This window comes from Barbatula barbatula, assembly GCF_947034865.1.
Source record: "Barbatula barbatula genome assembly, chromosome: 18".
Classification (NCBI taxonomy): Eukaryota; Metazoa; Chordata; class Actinopteri; order Cypriniformes; family Nemacheilidae; genus Barbatula; species Barbatula barbatula.
Window position 1 is genome coordinate 4,003,257 of NC_136781.1, and position 20,251 is coordinate 4,023,507.

The window sequence follows — 20,251 nt, forward strand, 5'->3', positions numbered from 1 at the left end:
CTTAACCTGTTTCATAGTGTGTTGTTCTTATTTTTTAACCATTGTTCGTCTCCCCAAATGATAAAAGTAATTATAAATAATATAATTTAAAAGAAAAAGCTTAAAATATATTCATTATCCACTGGGATTTTAATTTTTTTATTATTATGATTTTTAATGACTACGGTTTAGTAGCATCTCGATAAAAATATGAGTGTAAATAAATGTACGATTTTCACATTTTAAAGTCGATATAAAGAAGTGCCACATGACCCAGCGCAAAAATAAGGACCCCTTGGCGCATCATATTACGTATTCTGTCACGTCAGCGCGCATTAAACGTCATCACGTTTTGTTAGGGCTCGACGAGGTAAGATGGCGGCGCCAGAAGAACAGGAATTATCTCAGGCTCAAACTGAAAAACTCCTTCAGTTTCAGGTACTAACGGGTTTCTCATTTACACACCGACGGATTCGCCCTTAATTCAGCGAATTATTTGAAAAGGCTTTTCACGGTGTCCAGCCAAAAGGGTTTAAGCATGGTCGGCCAAGCAGCGAGATAACTGTCGTTAAGATCGTTACTTCTACTAAAATGACTCCAGCTTCACTTAATCGAATAAATGCAAAGAAAAACTAAATAATAACAGCACATATAAAGAATTCAACACATATGGTGCCTATTATCTATAGTGTCCTTTAGTTCATTTGAAGTGTACTGGCAGCTGTCAAGCTGCCTTCCGAGATAGGCTTTTTGGACTTTAATGCACGTAAAAAATGACGTCTGCTAGGTTTAGGCTGGTTCTAGGCAAACTGTATTTTTTTCCAGCGGTAGTCTTCATGTATGTATATACATGTATGCTGGATGAGCCACCTGCACAAGAGAAGCTGATTTGTTCCTCTTCCCCCAACTGAGTCATTGTCAGAATATTAAACTGTGTGTGGCCTAGCTCTTAGGAAATTGAACCCTTTTGCTTCACACAGTCACCTCAAATGTACCATTGTCTCCCAATAATAACCATAATGGAACCATGTTATTGTATTCAAACTAGGGTAATAAACTTATTACATTTTTATTATAATACTAATTCAAAGATTCAAGTATTTGATCGTACTCTAGAGTTTGTCGAGAATGTTACACACACACATCCTTTATTTCAATTGGTAGACATTTACGTTAGCAACACAGAATACTGTGGGTTCATAACATCAATTATTTTGTTGTTATTCAGGACTTGACAGGCTTGGAGTCGATGGACCAATGTCGACGTACGTTAGAACAACACAATTGGAACATTGAGGTGAGACCTTGTAAACCACATTTGCAGATCCTTTCATTCCAGTGCTGGTTACTCTTGTGGAATTGGCAACCTTGTTGTGACCTTTTTTCATTGTAGGCCGCAGTACAAGACCGACTAAATGAGCAGGAAGGAGTTCCGAGCGTCTTCAGCCCGCCACCCGCCAGACCGTTACAGGTCAACACAACAGACCACAGAGTGTATAGCTATATTGTGTCAAGGCCACAGCCTAGAGTAAGTTTTTTTTCCCTCCCCAGCAGCAGCACTTCTTGTGTAATAGATTATGCAAACTATAATACATGCAATTCTTCATGCGCTAGAGGGATAGTTCCCCCAAAAAACAAATGTATTTACTCTCATGTCATTCCAAATCTGTGTAATGGGTTTATATAAACAGATTTCTATTTTTTTTTCTTTACAGGGCTTATTAGGTTGGAGTTACTACTTGATAATGCTTCCCTTCAGGTTGACTTATTATACATTTCTGGACGTATTCAGGTACTAAAGCATATTTGTTGTTCTTTAATTGTAAAAAGTTTAAATCTTTTGTGTGTTAAGCATGTTCTTATTGTCCGTCCTTTATTATAACGGTGTATCCTGCAGGTTTGCCCTGAGATTCATTCGACCAGATCCGAGGGGTCGTGTCACAGATCCCGTCGGTGATGTCATGTCATTTATTCGTAATTTTGAAGAGAAATATGGCCGATCGCATCCTGTATTCTACCAGGGAATATACAGTCAGGTATGTTCGCTATTATACTAATACTAAAGAAGTATGAAGACATAATATTTATGATGTAAACATATTTGTCTTTCCTTAATCTTTAAAATAACACAATTTAAATGCTTTTACAAACAGTTGTACATTTAGATTTATGCATTTGGCAGATGTTTTTATCAAAAGCGACTTGCATTGCATTATATTATACCTTTGTTTCGAAGTATGTGCAATTCCCCAGGAGTCGAACCCACGACATTGCTCTAACCACTGAGCTACAGGAAACCTATTTATCAGGCAGACATCTTGACTGATACAACATGTAAACAAATCCAAAGTAGTTACTGAAGTTTCTGCTTTCAGGCTTTGAATGATGCCAAACGAGAACTTCGCTACTTGTTAGTTTATCTTCATGGCGACGATCACCAGGACACTGATGAATTCTGTCGGTAAGTTTGACCTGGGACGTTCTTCTCAGCACACAGATCACATCTGCCCAGTCTCATGAATCAAAGTTCCTGTGTTTCACATCTCTTTCAGAAGTACATTATGTTCAGAAGAGGTACTGACCTTCATTAACACACGCATGCTGTTCTGGGCGTGTTCCACCAGCAAGCCAGAGGGTTACCGAGGTAACCAGCATCAAGTCTTACATTTTTATGCTACGTAATGATTGAGATTAGCTGATTACATTCTCTTTACATTTGTGAACAGTCTCTCAGGCTTTACGCGAGAACACGTATCCCTTCCTGGCTATGATCATGCTAAAGGACCGAAAGATGACTGTTGTTGGCCGACTAGAGGGGCTGATCCAGCCTGAGGATTTTATCAACCAGCTGACCTTCATCATGGAGGCAAACCAGACATATCTCATGTCAGAAAGACTAGAGAGGTAAGATGATGGCGTTTTTACCTGTCTTACACATGACTTAATAAATAAAAGTATGAAACAAAAGTGTCTCAGCAGATGATTTCAGATTGGAGTGTTTGTTGTTGATTGCGTTCAGGGAGGAGAGGAACCAGACACAGGTACTGAGGCAGCAGCAGGACGAAGCTTACCAAGCATCGCTCCGTGCAGACCAGGCAAAAGAGAAGAAGAAACGTGAAGAACAAGAGCAGAAGCGCCAAGAGGAGGAGAAGGCTCGCCAGTGCATCATCGCAGAAGAGAGGAGACAAAGAGTAAGCCATTTAATATTCTGTATTAACAATACATGGCAGTTAGCCTTGTACAATGTATGTAGTAATTCAAGCTCTTGAAGAATTTTGGTTAATCAAATACATTTCTTGTGCTAACGTTTTAAGTCGGTTAACTGTATGTATTTATTTAATAGTAATTAATAATGTTTATGTAAAAAGACACTTGAAGAAGAGAAGGAGCGTAAGTCTGAGTGTCTTCCCCCGGAGCCGCCATTGGATGACCAGGACAGTGTCAAAATAGTGTTCAAATTGCCCAACAACACTCGGGTGGAGCGGAGATTCCTCTTCGATCAGTCCCTGACGGTAACATTACTCCATCGTATTGTGTAGAGTACCATGACAGTATACTAGTGTTGATACATGCTCTGTGATTCAAGATAAGAAAACACGATCTTTGATTTGAAATTGAGATGTTTGTAAAAAGGGAGGGTTAGGGGTAGTATGACTCGGCCCTTTCTTGTACGAGTGAAACAGTGGGTCACTTGTATAATTTATTTATGTAAAATCTGCATCTGAATGTTTTTTCAAGCTATTCATGATTGTTTTTGAGAAGTTCATTTATGCATATAAGTAATTAATTATTAGTTAATGAGACCCACTGATTAAGACTTTAAAACCAATAGCTAAACATCACTTCCTTTTTAGGTAATATACGACTTCGTGTTTTCATTGAAAGAGACCCCAGAGAAATTCCAAATCGTAACAAATTTCCCACGCCGGGTCTTGCCTTGCCTGCCGACTGAGCAGCAGCCAAATCCCCCAACTCTGCTGGATGCCGGTCTGAGTCGCACAGAAGTCCTGTTTGTGCAGGACCTCACAGACGATTGACATTTAGCTAGCCCACTGCTCACAACTGAAGTCCCACCTTCCCTCCAGTTCTTCTGTTCAATTGCCTGGACAAGGGATCACGAAAATAACTTTTACCGAATTAAAAAAAGAAAAAACCCATCCTTCCCTGCAGTGATGTTTTGTTCTGTACATGAGTTCAAGGTGAACGGCCATGTAAATATATGACCTAGATATTTAAAGTTAAGCCTGGAAGCCACAGCAGAGTTCTGTTCTTTTTTTTAATGCAAATTAAAGTCGACCATATAATGTATCTCATCCAACGACCAAAAGAAGGTTATCGGCTGAAGGTTCCGACGGGCTACTTGCGGTTCAAAGTGAGTTCGAGAAACTAAGGCTTTGTCCATATAGAGTATAGCGCTGCAAGTCTGCCCATTGTGTGCCTGTGGTCATTCATAGATGCATATGTTACCTCTCGTCCACCTGATGGGTCTGGTCATGTGAAGATGTAATTTTCCAATACTAAATTAAACATTTTAAAACGTTGTTGTTGTTTGACAATATTTTTGCTTGAGGTCATCTTTACATTTGCAAAGGCGTAAAGCCATGGTTGTTTGCATTCTTTTGTAGGAATCTGAAAGAAGAACATATAATATGGTGCTATTAACTTTTAAAACTTTTATTGTATAGTCAAAAATAATTTTGATAGGCAGTAACCCAGAGCTTCAGTCTTTATTGTATAAAGCTTGTGTTTATATATATGTTTTAAACTTTGTGATGACTTTTATTACATTTCACCATTCCCAATTTTCATTTAATAAGCATTTCTAGATGTATTGTGGCCAGTCCAGCATCTGAATTTCAACAAAATCAACCCCTTGACAACCTCAGTAGAGTCATCTCGCAGCAATGTGAAAGACTGACAGCATGACAAGACGCATGGAAAATCAAAGTCGTCACTTTTTTTTTACTTTTCCTAAAAACTTGTACAAATATTACTGTTGTAATGCTTAAAAGTGAATAAGAACTTGTTTCCTCTGCACTATTTGAGTTATGAAATATACAGACCATATTTTCTGTTAGTTTGACCGGTTTCTCATTTCTCTGTTTTCATTTTCTGCAAATAGAAATCTTTTTATTTGAAATTTGGGAGAAATATTGTTAATAGTACACAGAATGAAACAAATAATCATTTTATCAAAACCCATAACTATAAATAATAAATTCAAAAAACTTGAAATAATTTTAAAATGGTCTCTTAATTTATTTTTGTGGCTGTATGTGCATCATTAAAAAAAAGAAAAGGACCATTGAGACTTTTATACTAATTTTATGATACAAACTCTCTTACCTTATTGTCATTTCTGTAATGCAAAGTATTTATCATTACGTATAAACACAAAGTACTGGTGTACATTCTACAATACATTCTGATGCTATGTAATAAACTGATCACCTAAATGGCATTAATATTCACTGTCAGTGTTCCTAAAAACCAGCTTTCGGGATGAAATGTGTACCACAGATTTAAGACGAGTAACAGAGCTGCAAACATATCTGTATTGCGCAAAACGTTCAAAGCAGTGATTCCTTTAGTCAGTGTAGTATGAGTATATATCACACATTTATTAGTGAACAACCCTCTCCAATCAGCCACAATTAAAAAAAAATATGATTGCACTACTCGGTAAAGCAGAACTAGCAACTTTCATTTAAAAAAAGTACAAATCTTAAAAATTTCAATCAGTATACAGATGTATTCATAATACACTATAACTAGTTATATGTTAAATGCTACAAACAATGATTCCAATGGAATGAAAAAATTATAGCATTAAGAACCATTTGCTATATATAATATATATTAGCTTTTTTATTTAATTTTTTATTGTTTTTTTTCTTCTTCCAAATACAAACATGGCAAAAATGAGGTAACTGTAAATGTGCAAGTACCAAAGCAAAATATCTTCCTAACACAGAACACATGCCCCTGGCCCTGTTGTCGGCTGGGTAGTCTGGAATTCAGGCAATGACTGAGCCCTAAAGGCCAGGAGGAGAATATAACAGTAAACAATCCACTATCCCACCACAGCAAGAAATCATTGGTAAACAATCAGTGGCGTCTATGGAGCAGTCAACAAATCACAAACCCTAAAGTATTTAGCTGCTTATTGGAACACAATTTTCCACCACACAAGCTGTGAGATTATTTATTAGTTGAATCACAGAAAGACTACAAGATCCTATTTATCATAACTCGTAGTTAGATTTTTTTCTTCCTCTTTTTAGTAATTCAGTACAGGTAACACTGAGGTTTTCAAGGAATCGTGATTATTGTGAAAAATTCCTTTAGAAATCTAAATAAAGATATATTAGAAATAGCCCACAGCCAGTTACCCCAAGCAAAAGTGCTTGCGTGTATATTTAAAACAATTACGGATGCTCAAGGTAGATCAGAACCGTACAACAGGTACATGGGTTTTCCACCGTTTTGGTAAACGAGTGACAGCGCCATTTTCCGATACTTCCATTTAAGGCAGATGTACTTGATCTGATCACTCGGGCAGTAAAATAATATCATCGTAGATGCATTTGGAAACGGTCACTGTCTACCGGCACGTACGAGTAAAGCTAAATAGATTTTTTCATTGAAATCCCTGTTGATAATGTTAACTGTTGCTGACCACTGTAAGGGTACAAGTAGCACTGCATGCTGTATGAACAGAGACCCATAACAAACTATTGCATTCTCTTATGTGAATGTAGCATTACACCTAAATATAGAATATCTAGCACCTTTTAACTATATGGCTTTCCGTTCTCTAGATTCCAGGCAAGTGTCTCGATCACTGAGGCAACAATAAAGAAGCATGAATGTTGTGAGGAGCCGAATCGATCACATCTCCAAAGCGGCTTTCTTCTCGCTGGCGTCAAGCTGTGTTAACGTCTAATATCCTATATTATTTTTCCGTTGATTTTTTTGTTTTTTGCAAGTACAAGCACGATAAAATCTTGTAGTCATTCGATTCTGTTACAAATGTGTGCAGTACAGTGCATGGCAGTTATTAGCTGAGCAAAAAGTCCCCTACACCCAGAACCCAAAGCCAACTAGATCTAGCTAAAAACAGGTCGGGACCTGGTTAGACATGCATGCATATTGTGCACAATTAAAATACTTGCCCACACCGTCTATAGCCTTCACTCAAAATATAGATGTCATTTTTTGTCTTTTTTTCTCTCGTATTTTTTGTTTTCTCCTTTAATCATGCAAACACTGTAAGAATAGTCTTGAAGTGGTCTAGATAGGACAGTGTGCACCACGGCACCGTTTTAAATGGGATTACAACCTTTAAGTGTGGTTCAAGTACGACAACACAGGAACGCAACTGCTGTAAAACAGGTTCGAGTAACATACGCTTATGATTGGCTGCAGTGACGAAAAGCCTATTCTCACTCAATACAACATGTCACGTCGTCGTTTTTTTTCTATTTTTTTCTTTGCATGCCAGTCGTATAATGGATAATATTCACCACCATTTAAAAAAAGGAATATTAGTTCAGCTGATTACATTTAAAATATGCACGGCCTGAGGAAAACAACCCAAAATACCCAAATGTGTGTCCATGGCGTCAATCCCATTTGAAATGGACTGTTTTCCTTTATTTTTCATTATCGAGAGGCCCTGAGTGATTTTCTTTTATACTGAAAATATATGCCAGTGAACAGATATGTATACATAGAGTACTTATCAAAAGTGTGGATTAAATTCATTACAATGGCTTGTTTTTTAAAACCTGGCACGCAAATGCAATATACTCACATTCTCTAAAAGAGTCCCTTTACCCGAGAAAAGCCAGTGTGTCTATTAATTACAATGACTATTCAGTGGACAAACAACTCAGAAATATATATATATAGATTTATATATATATATAGACGTATGTATTCAAAAGTCCTATACTTAAAGTTTTTAGAGAAAAAAATTAAACCCAAATAGTTCATAGTTTTCCCTGAACAAAGAAGTTCAGGGTTGTTTTTGGAACGAGTGAACCACTAGTCGAGCATTTTACAGTGCATTATTTTTCTTTCTTTAAGCGACCCTAACGCTCCATCTCCACCGTCTCCTGTCTGGGATCTACAGTCAACTGGCACACAGGAAAGGGCTTAACTAGAAATACAGAGGGTTTCAACATTCTTTTGTCTTAAAAACAAGACGATAATTTCAACCTTTCACGCCAAGGCTATGCATACAATGTTTTTTTTCTTTCACATCACATTACACTGTGAACACGGCCTGAGACCTGACAGCGGGAGGCAAACCAAAACGCATTAAAGATGCCCAACCGAATCCTTCAAACTCCCTCAGAAGATAAAACCAATAAATAACACCACTAAAAATAAAAAAGAGAAACTGACAAAGGATGTTTGAAGATTAGTAACAGGTTTGTGCTTGTCAAGGTCTTGAGAAGGCAGAGCTGAGATCTTGAGTATGTTGATTATTTGGCTCACGAATGAGGGGAAAAGCCCAGTCCTTGAAAATCAGGTCAATGTTTCGTTCACCTCACACACTCATTGCACGTATTGCTTTCTGCAAAGTGTTCAACCCTCTCCAAAGTCTGGACAGGCGAATGAGACCTCCTGGCCTGCGCTGTTAATTCAGAGGTGTGAAAATGGCAAGATGAGGCCGCTCGAGCCCCGCCCCTTCTCTCCGTCTCTGCTTGACATTCCTCTTTTTGTTAGCATCAGCGGGTCTTGTTAATTAAAATATTGCTAGTCTAAAAGAACAGTCCGTGCGAGGCCTGTGAGATCTAGCCGACAGCTGAGTGATGAATCGGGTTGAAAAGGGGCCGGTCCACAATAGACGGAAGTTGTGCAGCCAGGTGAAGGCTGGCAAAGGCAGTGTGCAGTGTTCTCATCCCTGTGTTCCACGAGCCAGTCCGATTTGCCCTTGCCAGCGAACAGCAAAAACAGCGACGTCTCCCTGTGACCTCATCACCGTGCTCTGCTCCTCAATGTCTCTTCGACCGTGCATAAAGCCCAGTCGGTCCTTTTGTTTGTTTTCCTTTTTTTGTTTGTCTTCAACCTCAGGCCATTGAACTTTTTTAAACCGATGAAAGTCACACCTTCACAATAGCATTCGCAGATAAAAGAGAAATCGGGAATAAGATATTCAAATGATCGATACATTATTGCAAAACATAGATTATTAACAAGTCCGTCGTTACATGCATCTATGATGGTCGTTCATCAGCAGGGCGTCCGTGGCGTCTGCGAACCGTCCTTAAGTCTTCCCGCGAACGTATGTGATTGCACAGTAAAGCCAACAACAAGCATCATTCAGGCCCACCCCTGCGACCCCTACGACACGAATGCACAATTGAAATTCGTGATCAAACAACTAGAGAATATTCTATCGTGTAAACAAATATGCCAACACAACACGTATTACAGGTTATCTTTGGAAACTGCGAAAAAACGTGGGCAGGGAAAAGAAAGAAACGTTTGAAAGAAACAACGGTCACGATTCCAGAACTCGGAAGTGGCTATAGGAGGCAGTAGCTTTCATGTAACTCACACGATGATGCACAGCAGAGGTCAAACAGGTTCCATACAAATTCCAAGATTGCTTATTGTAGAGGTGGGGTTATAGCGGGGTGGGGTAGATTTGCGTTTGGCTGGAGAACAGGTGTCCCCACTCACAAAACACACGCGAGGATTTGTGCTGATTCCCAGTGAAGGACAAAAACCTGAACTCATTCCACGTCGCGGTGAACTTCAGACGCGTCGGCTCGACAAATCGGACAGGTGCGATTGGTCTGCAAGATATGTTACAAATTAATTTCTCAAAAGAATTACGCTTGCTAATAAAAATAAGTATATAAAAGGGTTAATTCAATAAACATAGATTCTGTTATATTATTATGTAACATTATCTTTATTATAATTGCCTTAAAAACAAGGAATGTTAAAAATTTTTTTGGAAGGCTAAGATCTTAAAAGCACAATGCAAATGACTTCATCATTTATCCCCCTCACGTCATTTCAAACCTGTTTGACTTTCCTTCGTCAGAACACAAAATAAGATATTTTGAAATACGTGAAAAAACTGTCGCCCATCGACTTCCATTGTGTGGACACAAAAGCACTGAGACATTTCTCAAAGTGTATTTTGTGTTCTACGGAGTCAAACACTGGTTTTAAACAACGCAAGGGTAAATAAATGATCAAATGAACTGAGTCGCCGTACTTACCTTTAACCACTTGTCCACACACTTCGCATGGAATTCATGGTTACAGGGCAATACTCGAAGTAGCTGCCTTGACTCAAAATCGCTAAAGCATACGACACACCTAAAAGAAAATCCAAAGCAACGTAAATAAACTTGAAGATTAGAGAAGCGCAGTATAAATGGAGATGCAAAACAACAAAAACTTACAGAGTTTGCTCAGATTGGTGACTTTCTAAATTGAACCTGTAGGACGGAAGTTGCTCTATATCAGCTTTCGTGAGACCGCGAGGTTTTGCTTCTCCGAGCCTCTCTGCGAGGTTTAATAACGCCTGCAGGAAAATGACAACAGGGTCATACAAGACATAAGAGACTATGTCACTCTGTTCCAAAACACGAATGAGCTACCCAACATTTTGTAAATAGTGGTGGTAGTTCACTAGCTTTTGTAGAACAGCAGCCGTATAAAAACGAATGATGGTTACATTCATTGAGGACAAGCTGCTTCTTTGAAACATCTCCAAATAGATGATTTCCTGAGAAAATTTACCTCATAGTTCTCCATCTCCACATCGTCTACATCCAGGTCCAGACTGATAGCAGGACCCACAGCAGTTGGAGGCACAGGAAGCATTGAGCTGTTACACAGGTCCAAAACAAACCAATTATTAACATCCACTCAACATAAAAACCAAACAACCAGTTCTTTTGTCTATAGACGGTTTCATCTAAACAACATAAACAAACTGCGCATGCGCAACATAAATTCCGGTACACATTCACAAACAATAGCGTGCCTGTGGATATTTCTGATAACAATCAAAAGAAACCCAGAAGAACCTTTACTTGGCCAAACTTTTCTCCAATATTTTGAATTTAGACTGCAAAACCAAGACCAACCGCTAGATGTCAATGTTCTATATGGATTGTTTAAATGGGACCAAATACAGGACCCATTCAACAAATCGTTTATTTAATACTATTATTACACAGTAAAATAATAATACAAAATAGGGACGTACGGTATCGTGCCCGATACTAAGCTCATGTACTCCTACTCGTAAAAACGCACCCATCCCTCATGCAACATAACTGAGAGAAATTGAATGTGAAATTTGCTGTGAAAGTTTGTTTTATTATTATTATTATTATGTATTTAAGGTGAAGTTGTTCGTAATTAAGAAGCCATTCTATTTTTAGCGGTCTAAATCTGTGTTTTGAAGAGGAACCGGTATCGGTACAGCCATCGGCGAGTACCAGAAAAAGATATCTGTACTCGTACTCTGTTGTTCAAAATTGGTATCGGTGCATCCCTAATACAAATGAATATTGACATATATTAAATATAAATAGTTACACTATTACACTCTAGCCAAACACAAACGGGAAGTTAACTGGGGGTCAGGCACGCGAGCGTCCAATGAAACGACCTATACTACTATATAGGCTTCATACAACCTGTAAAGGGGCAACATCACACACTTTTATCCTTTAATATCACGTCATTAAGGTCAGGTGATGACGTTTATTTAAGTACATTATGTTTTCATTATTTCTTAGTATACAGCACCTTAAAACATGTTTCCAGTCTGCAAAATCTATGTGTGATGTAAATGAGAAATGTCAGAAGAGACTTACAGGAAGTAGGGTAAGAAGCCGGGGTAGTACGGTGGAGGAGGGGGAGGTGGAGGTAGAGGCTGCTGTAACCGATACCTCTGCCCAGTCAAACGCCTCGGCAGCAGGTGAGGATATGGCTGAGAAAAGAACAGGAGTAAACTCATTAATAAACTTTATTATTCATTAAACAGATGTCGTCTTAGCCAAAGCAGCTTCTGCGACATTTCTGCTTATGATGCAATCCACCTGGAGCAAACTGAGGTTAAAGGTGAGATGTTAAATACTGAAGTCTCTTTCAGAACAAGCTGATGATATCATTCTATAAAAAGTCCATGAAATAAAAACAAGTGTGTTAAAGCTCTATACATTTATTTGTCTGTCTATACAGTCAAGGCCAAAACTAACTTTGGATTCACATTGCATAGTTGTACCTGGACTGTAAACTATAGCTCCGCTTTGGCAAGAATCTATGGTGGCGTGGCAAAAAATGACAACACGTGCACAAAGCTTACTGAGTCAAGACCCAGGAGAATGGTTACAAAATCTTACTACAAGAGACGCTTTTTGTTTTTCTAATGCTATTTTGTATATTCAAACAAAACCAATAGTTCCTGATAGGTTATGGCTTGCTTTTTTGTCCAATAAACTATGTTTTGTCCACCGTGTACCATACATCATTTTTTGATGATTTAATCTAAGTTGACGGGGCATTAAAACTAAATATTGTACAGATATACCCCCCGACATCAATCTACCTATCTTCACGTTTGGCACACCGGCCAAACTTCTTAATCCCCCCCAGTTACCTTTTCCTCTTCTGCATATATATTACGTCCGATCAAAACTCTTTTGTATAATGTCATTACATGTTAATGCAAATTCTCCTCATTTTAATCAGTGTTTTGACTTGATCACAGGTTTTGTTGACTAAAGGAAGACATCTTACCACTCCGTAGGGCAGCTCTTGGTGGAGGGGCTCCTGGGGAAGGTACTGCAGGGGGAGGGAGGGGGTCATTGCTGGTGGATGGTGAGCAGGAGGATAGGAGAACGTTCCTAACGGATGCTGGTCTCCCCGCAGATCCACTTCATTCTCAACCCTCTGCAGTGGCTGCATGAGCGAGTAAAAAAAAACACTTTATTGTACGAATCATACGAACGTATCTGCGTTATATGCAATTATTTGAAGAAGTCGTTCAGTCAAGACGCAATACGGAAATTACTCTAAAAAGAAAACAACTGCTAATTACTTTTTTCCGGCGTAATGAGGTTAATACACTAATTCCTCTGTTTGAACAGCAATCACAAGACTCATTGCTTTAGTTTGTAATACCTCATTACCCATCACCACATGTAATATACTTGGAGTGGTGCGATGCTGGCTCGCAAGTGTACGATGCCTTCAAGCATCCAGTGCATGTTCCTGCCAAAACTTTTTATGCATTTATCAGACTTAGTAAGTGTGTTCCCTTGGTATCGAACCCATGCCCTACCAATTTATCTACAGGATCACATGCAGATTCATTTTAGGACCGCACAAGCTAGGCATTGTGGCACCACATAAACAAACAGTTTCGACTATGAATAAACTTCACCATCATTTATAGAAATGCACATTTCTACCACTCCTTGATTCCTTTTTAGGCATCACAAAGTAAATGTACACCTGTTTTTTGACTATGAACATGTAATCTGCACTCACCATGCGCGGGTGCTGTGGCTGCAGGGGAACAAACTGATTCAGTGGAGGCAGGTGAGGAGGCTGGTGGGGGGGCACCGGTGGACTTGGATGCAGTATAAAATGCTCACTGGAGATCAGTGGTGGAAACGGCTGATAGGACATTGGCAGGTGCTGCATGGTGCAGGCCTGAATGAGCTGAAGATAAAGAGAGAGTCATCAGAAAAAAAGAGGGTCACCATACTTTCAGGAGTAAAAGTATTTTTCATGTCCTGTTACTAAAAAGTTTACAAAAAACTGCTGTTATGGGAGATGTAACATTCAGGGCAATACTTTCTAAATAACATTTCCACTTTACTTCAAATGCACTTAAGCAATCTGCTGAGATGCTCATCCACCACATTTGAAAAGGCATTAGTATACAAAGACTTTCAGAATGTAAAATGCATGGCCGTTTAAATTCTATAGGGCCGCGTCCATAAAGCATTCAGGGCAAGAAATCCGTCTCCTATTGGGATGGATTGATCATTTTACGATTAAAACTTTTGCTTTTGGTTCCAGACTGGTAGCTTAGTTTACATATAAAACTGATATTGTAGTGAAAAATAAACAGCCTCAGAAGAGTGATGAACTGAAACTAGGGCTGTCAATTTATTTAATCGTTCCATGAAAATAATTTGCATTTCATTTTTTACGCATCTAGCATGTTAAATCATTCCTCTTCAGGACGCTGTGTAAATGTTGGGTTGGGCACTTCATTTGGAAGTGCGTGTTGTGAAATTTATGTGCATGTATGATATATTTGTGCAGCAGGACACACACACACTTTTTATTTTACAGGGATACTCCCCCAGTAATGAAAATTCTGTCATGAATTTCTCACCCTCTAGATGTTCCAAACCTGTATAGATTTCTTTGTTTGGTTGGTTGAACACAAAGAGAGATATTTGGAAGAAAACATTATGTTCACATGAATACAATGAACAGATGAAACAATTTGCAAAAAGTGCACTTATCATCTTTGCCAGTAACCATCTCAAGTTTGATACCCCAAGGTTTTTCACAATGCACCAGTTGCATTATAACACTTACATTCATTCATTTAGCGACTTACAAAAGCATTCAACACTTCTTAAGCCTGAGGTCATTTATCATTCCAGAAACACTAAGAAAGGCTGATGTGTGGACTCCAATGTAAATGCCGCTGTACATCGATGTATAATCCACAAGCATGAGAAAGACGTACAGAACGTACATTTATATTCAAACATCTGTGGCAAACCGGACAGGTGGGCACACACACATCAGCTAATATAAAGCTGGAGCGGGGGTGACATGTCAGGTGCGCTCTACACAAACTGCACTCAATTTCCAGCTCTTCCTTTTCAAACTCACTGGAGGAGGAAGGCAGCAGAGCAGAGAGAGCTGTCCGCTGAACATTACCGAGCATGCAGGGAGCTGCTGAGCATTGCAGGCTGGGATAGGCTGCCCGGTGTGGATGGGAAAACCGTGGGTCGTCACCGTGGTAACTGTGTAAGAGATCGGTACTGATCCTTGATGCATCTTGAAAAATGACAGAAAGCGTTCAGGTTACTTGTCAAAAACAACAGAACATAAAGCCATTGTCTTGTATTTTTACATTAGGGGACACATACAGGGTCACAGTGGGGGTACTGCCAGATAAATCTTTGTAAATTGCTAAATAAAGGACTTGTTACCTGTTCGTGAAGGTCCACCATGATGGAGCTCTGCTGGGGGGGCTGTGTGGCAGTATGCAGCATGCGTGGAGGTGCAGTGGTGTGACTATATTGCCTGGACTCATCTAAAGAAATCTGCTGATGCTGGGAGAAGACCGGGTGGTGGAAGTTCTCATCCTGATGCAGGGAAGCGTGCACAGTGGGTCTATTTTGCTGCCCCCACTGACGTCGCACTGGAGGACTACAACATAAATGCAAAACATTAACGTGATGAATGTTATTGTTTCATTTTCTGTCTGTTCTATAGCTTCCCTATTTCTATTTGATTATTTTAGAACACATTTTCTTCGGTTTTTCCTATGTAGCAGGTTTTCGTTGTAAGTATACATGTTCATTCATTCAATTCAGCTAGGCTTCTAGGCCTCACCACCTTCAAAACAATATACATCCAAAATCACTAACTGCTAAAGAAGCAGGAACTGATCGTGGTGTCCACCTCACCTTCTCCTGAGGTGCAGAGGTGTGATACAAGGCTCCCCGATAACCCTCCTCTGGTTTAAGGGGGCTGTTGATGGCCGCCTACTCACTGCTACTTCCCATGGTCGCATTTGTGATGTCGTACGGACGTGTCACACCTGGGGTGGGGACCAGTAGTGCAAGAGGCACTTGAGTCTAACTGCCTCAGATTGTCAGGGTTCTGTTTGAAAAACAAAAATGTTTTGTAAAGCAAGAGTCTTTTGGACGTAAATGTTTCACAACTAAACACTTGCTAACATTAATGATTAGCTTTTATTATTAGATTAGTGCATGATTTATTAATTATTAGCTTTCCTGTAGCTCAGCGGTTAGAGCATTGTGCTAGCTAGCAACGCCAAGGGTTCGATCCCAGGGGATTGCACATACTCAGAAACATTGTATAGTATTATACAATGGAAGTCGCTTTGGATAAAAGCGTCAGCCAAATGCATACATGTAAATGGGATGACTTAACCGAAGATTGTTTTAGTGACAGAGCAACTCTTAGATCATTTCATTTTGTAGACCTAGGCGAAGGCAACATCGAATTTTAAACCGGGCTATCTTTATCCCCGGGTACTCTTGGCTGTGCCAAGGAATAAATAGTGCCCAAGCCTGCTAAACCAAGGTAGACTTTGGAAAGTGTAAAACAAAAATAAATAAATAAAGCAGCGATTGTGTTAACACGGGTGTAGAGATGCAGTTGACCCAAAGATGAGAATTCTGTCATTATTTAACCTACATCAGGTGGTTTAAACTTGTATGCTGTTTATTTGTAAAATACAAAAGAAAATATTTACATTCCTAAAGGATTTTGTAGTAGACGCCAGAAAAACATGCAAAAACAGGTTTGCAAATGAGTTGGAGGATAAACATTAATAAAAATGTTTGGATCTATATATACTTGAAGTAAGCATTGTCTAACTATTTTATTTTAAGTCCTCAATAAAAAAGCAAGGATACAAAAGCTATTTCCCCCATTTACAAACAAAGAACCGGGCTATCAAAACAACACAATATGTATTTACCATGGCTGACATAAGTTATAATGTTTCAAATATATCAGGGGCATCACGAGATGCAATAATCCAACATTTAGAAATCAGTTCGTTCATTTCAGAAAAAAATTATTATACTAAAATAACAATGCTAGTTTGATACAAAAATAAATCAGATATAATAAAACCCCGCTCTAATCAAAATGAATGCAGCATGCGTGCCTTTATTCGCAAGTATGAACTTTGCATCCCAGCCAAAAACATGATGCCATATTTAACACGTGTCATATTTACAACTGAATTACAAACATCAAAGTCCATGTGTAATAATATACACCATTAAATGTCGAATCGTGAAGTGTGTTTAATAGAAAGACTGGCGGATTCTGCACAAAGGGGGGAGCTGTAACTTCAACAACAAAAGCGATGAGGGCCATGTGCTCAGACTCAGACAAAGCAATAACAAAGACTCATCTCTGCCTTGCGTCTCTCGCCTCACCCGCGTTCATTTCAAACGCATTACTTGCATGATTTATCCGGGATTAGCATTTATTATAACTACCGCGAATGTCCATTGTAAATAAACCACTTATTAGTGCCATTGTGGCCCAGAGGTGGACACCAACAATAGCACAAAAGAGTCGCGAGGCCGAAGTTTCACTGGCGCTCGGGTAAACGTCCGCAGTTGAGCGCGTGCTTCGTAAACAACTGCGCTCGTACGGACATCGTGCACTTAGCAAATTCTCATAAAGCACTTTTTCTCAAGCCCCTAGCAGCTAATGTTAGCACATAGCCACATCTAGTCGGAGATGGAGCCTTAAACAGGAAATGCAGAGATACGCTCCTCTGACAATAGAAACGCGTCGTGGCTCGAAAGCCTTCACGTCTTAAGGCAAATGCTTTCTACACCGCGATTGTATTTTAGGCGCTAAATGACAGCCATGTGCACGTTGAAACGTTAACGCACCAGACGACCTTACTTGTTTTCAATGGCGGGTGAGTTTCCGACTCGTCCGCGCGCTGTTTGTCGGCGACTTAAAACGCAACGCTGGTCTGGTTTCGTGAACTTGTGATCCTACAAATCGTCCCCACGGACTGGAAGTCGTTCACGGTTCACACCGGAGAGGTGCCCGTTTCATCGCTCACTTCCACCGACTGGAGGCTGCTGCTGTTGTCGCTACGAGCGCGGAAAGGAGGAAAGTCTATTCCCGTTGATTTCTAGCATCGGTTAACGTCACTCCACACGTGAGCCAGCGAACTATTAATAATGCGTCCGATGCACGCGTTGCGGGTTTGATATGTGACATTCCTCGCCGTGTTTTGCGTCCGCTGCTGTTCAATATTGTTGTGGTTGTGCGTTCGCGTATAGTCACGCCTTCTTCCTCTTCGTCTACCGAGCAAGAGAAAGAAACCCGCCCAGTTACGTTAAATGGTTGTTGAATCCAAGCAGCGCGTGAAGTTAGTGCGCAGAAATACAGTAGGTTTGGTGGTCCTGTAGTCGCAGGGAAGTCATTAAACAAAGCGAGATATGCATGCATGCAAAAACTAACAATTTAATGGATGCTACAAATACCATCAAAGCCACTAGCTGCTATTCAAGTCAATTGATGTAGTGTGTTGGGCCTTGTTCCAGTAGGATGACTTTGTGCCACCAACACATTACCGGTACAATTAAAGTTTCCCGTTGTTTGGTAAATCCAAACAAATTACCATTATAACCGTTTAGGGATGGTTTCTGTTTCTTTTCAGCAGGGAGAGAAGTCCTAACTGAATTCAAAACATGTCGCTGGTAATGATTTATTATGCCATTGATGTTAATTTGGAGGTTGTAGGGGAGTCTCTGTTTCCCCCTTTCAGATCAATGGCACCGAGGACATGCTGCTGTGATCCGACTAGGGTGGAACAGCCAACGAGACGGCACCTAATAGCTTCCTGAAACCAAAGGATGCCATTATGACAATGCAGGAGGTAAGCATTGTCTACATTGAGTCAAACAGCGTGTCAAAAGTACAAACTGACTTATGTTGTCTTACCTAAGTGTCAAATTAATATCACAGACAAAAAGTTTTTGAAAGAGATGGCGTTCACTTAATGCAAAATATGCTAAATAAACCACCGGGAGACTGCCGACATTAGATATTATTTACTAGGTCTTTTTTATAACAAGTTAAACTATTCATGTTGTGTGTTTTCCCCTGTAAAGCTGCTTTGGAACAATGCAAATTGTGAAAAGCGCTATATAAATAAAATTGAATGGCACTTTAACTAAAAAAAAGCTGTTATTGTCATGTTCCTTTAAAGGTTAAAATGTATCGAATGTAATTGATCTTTTATGTACTTGTCACTCAATTTCATTATTGATTGGGTTAATGGGCCTACACAGACCACACGTTTCAAAGAAAATGTATTTTTTAGAATTGTAAAATATTTTTTAGCATAAAGGATGATGTTGTGGTTCTCTTACAGAGCAGTTCTCAGCCGACTCTCTATCAGAGACCGTGTGACACAGCCCAGTCTGTTACATAAGCCTTGCGCCAAATGGCGAGCCGGCGGCTTGAATCAAACAGATTTCTATTCATCGAGGGCAAGGCAAAGTAAAATCGTATTTTCTTCAATGCACATTACAGTTAATAAACTTTTATTTTTGACGATTTAATAAAAACCTTTTATGTTTGACGAGAAATGTGCATATCGATGCATGAAGCAGACTGTATTGGAAACAAGCAATGTATGAGTCAAATAAATCAGATTTAAGTTTAATTCGTTGTGTCGTGGTGTTTCTTGCAGCAAAAGGGCCTCTCGTCCGACTTCTCTGCAGAGAAAACACCGCACTGTTACCCTTCTTCCTCGTGTTAACTCGCAAAATGATTGAAATAATTCAGACGAGAGCTGGACATGTCCCGTGCGTGCGACAAATCGCGCAGATCTGAGAAAAGCGCATGACGCTCAAAGCCGCGTCCCTTCCATCCGTGCACTTCCAATCCAATGTAAACATCGCAGAATTACAGCAACAAAACAAGGAGGGGCTCAAGGGGGACAACACAGAAAAACACACTGACGCCCGCGTGCAATGCATGCGAGACCGTGCAAAACCACGGAAATCCACTCCGTCGACACGCGCGCTTTACCTGATTGTTAATTTGTGCGCATCTCGGTCGCAGACATTTCTCCGTGTAATTCTTCGCATCTCTCCCGTATTCGGTGCGGCATGATCCTCAGCTGTTCCCGTTAATGGAACATTCCGTGGATTTCACCACTGAATCGGGGAAAAGGTACAAACGGGAGTTCGCGCGAGCAGAGAAGACACATTACGGCATTGATTTTCGCACGTCGAGCAAAACAGTCACCCCCTGTATGCGTCAGACTGTGAAAGAAGCGATGCACTCGATTGAACCCGGGTCCGTCGGCCGCCCATTTGCGTGTTTTTGCGACATACCCCCGCGAGGGGCATTTAGAGGCCGCTGTCTCGCTCTACCGTAATCCACGTAAGAGTTTGTCCTCGTGATTCCCAATGTCACGTCTCGGTTAAGATCACAGGGCCTCGGT

At 39.9% G+C, this 20,251-nt stretch overlaps 2 protein-coding genes across 7 annotated transcripts; one reads left to right on the forward strand and one right to left on the reverse strand.

Annotated features, from left to right (window-relative positions):
- Nucleotides 1–289: 289 nt before the first annotated feature.
- faf2 (Fas associated factor family member 2) lies at nt 290–5,439 on the forward strand. Its single transcript, XM_079479528.1, has 11 exons — nt 290–417; nt 1,208–1,276; nt 1,373–1,507; nt 1,695–1,771; nt 1,877–2,015; nt 2,355–2,440; nt 2,532–2,623; nt 2,706–2,883; nt 2,999–3,170; nt 3,348–3,491; nt 3,834–5,439. Exons 1-11 carry the CDS (start codon nt 355–357, stop codon nt 4,014–4,016), a joined length of 1,338 nt encoding a protein of 445 aa, XP_079335654.1. The 5' UTR covers nt 290–354; the 3' UTR covers nt 4,017–5,439.
- Nucleotides 5,440–8,067: 2,628 nt separating this feature from the next.
- rnf44 (ring finger protein 44) lies at nt 8,068–20,134 on the reverse strand. Of its 6 annotated transcripts, none has more exons than XM_079479532.1 (11): nt 17,686–18,100; nt 15,693–15,888; nt 15,213–15,432; nt 14,938–15,057; nt 13,519–13,692; nt 12,766–12,927; nt 11,841–11,956; nt 10,753–10,840; nt 10,413–10,534; nt 10,227–10,326; nt 8,068–9,791 (listed from the first exon to the last, which is right to left on the reverse strand). In XM_079479532.1, exons 2-11 carry the CDS (start codon nt 15,797–15,799, stop codon nt 9,729–9,731), a joined length of 1,272 nt encoding a protein of 423 aa, XP_079335658.1. In that variant the 5' UTR covers nt 15,800–15,888; nt 17,686–18,100; the 3' UTR covers nt 8,068–9,728. The 6 variants fall into 6 exon arrangements, with proteins under 6 accessions (XP_079335658.1, XP_079335659.1, XP_079335660.1 ...); XM_079479533.1 differs by lacking the exon at nt 17,686–18,100 and adding an exon at nt 19,834–20,134 and having other exon boundaries at nt 8,243–9,791; XM_079479534.1 differs by having other exon boundaries at nt 8,243–9,791; nt 17,673–18,078.
- Nucleotides 20,135–20,251: the final 117 nt, after the last annotated feature.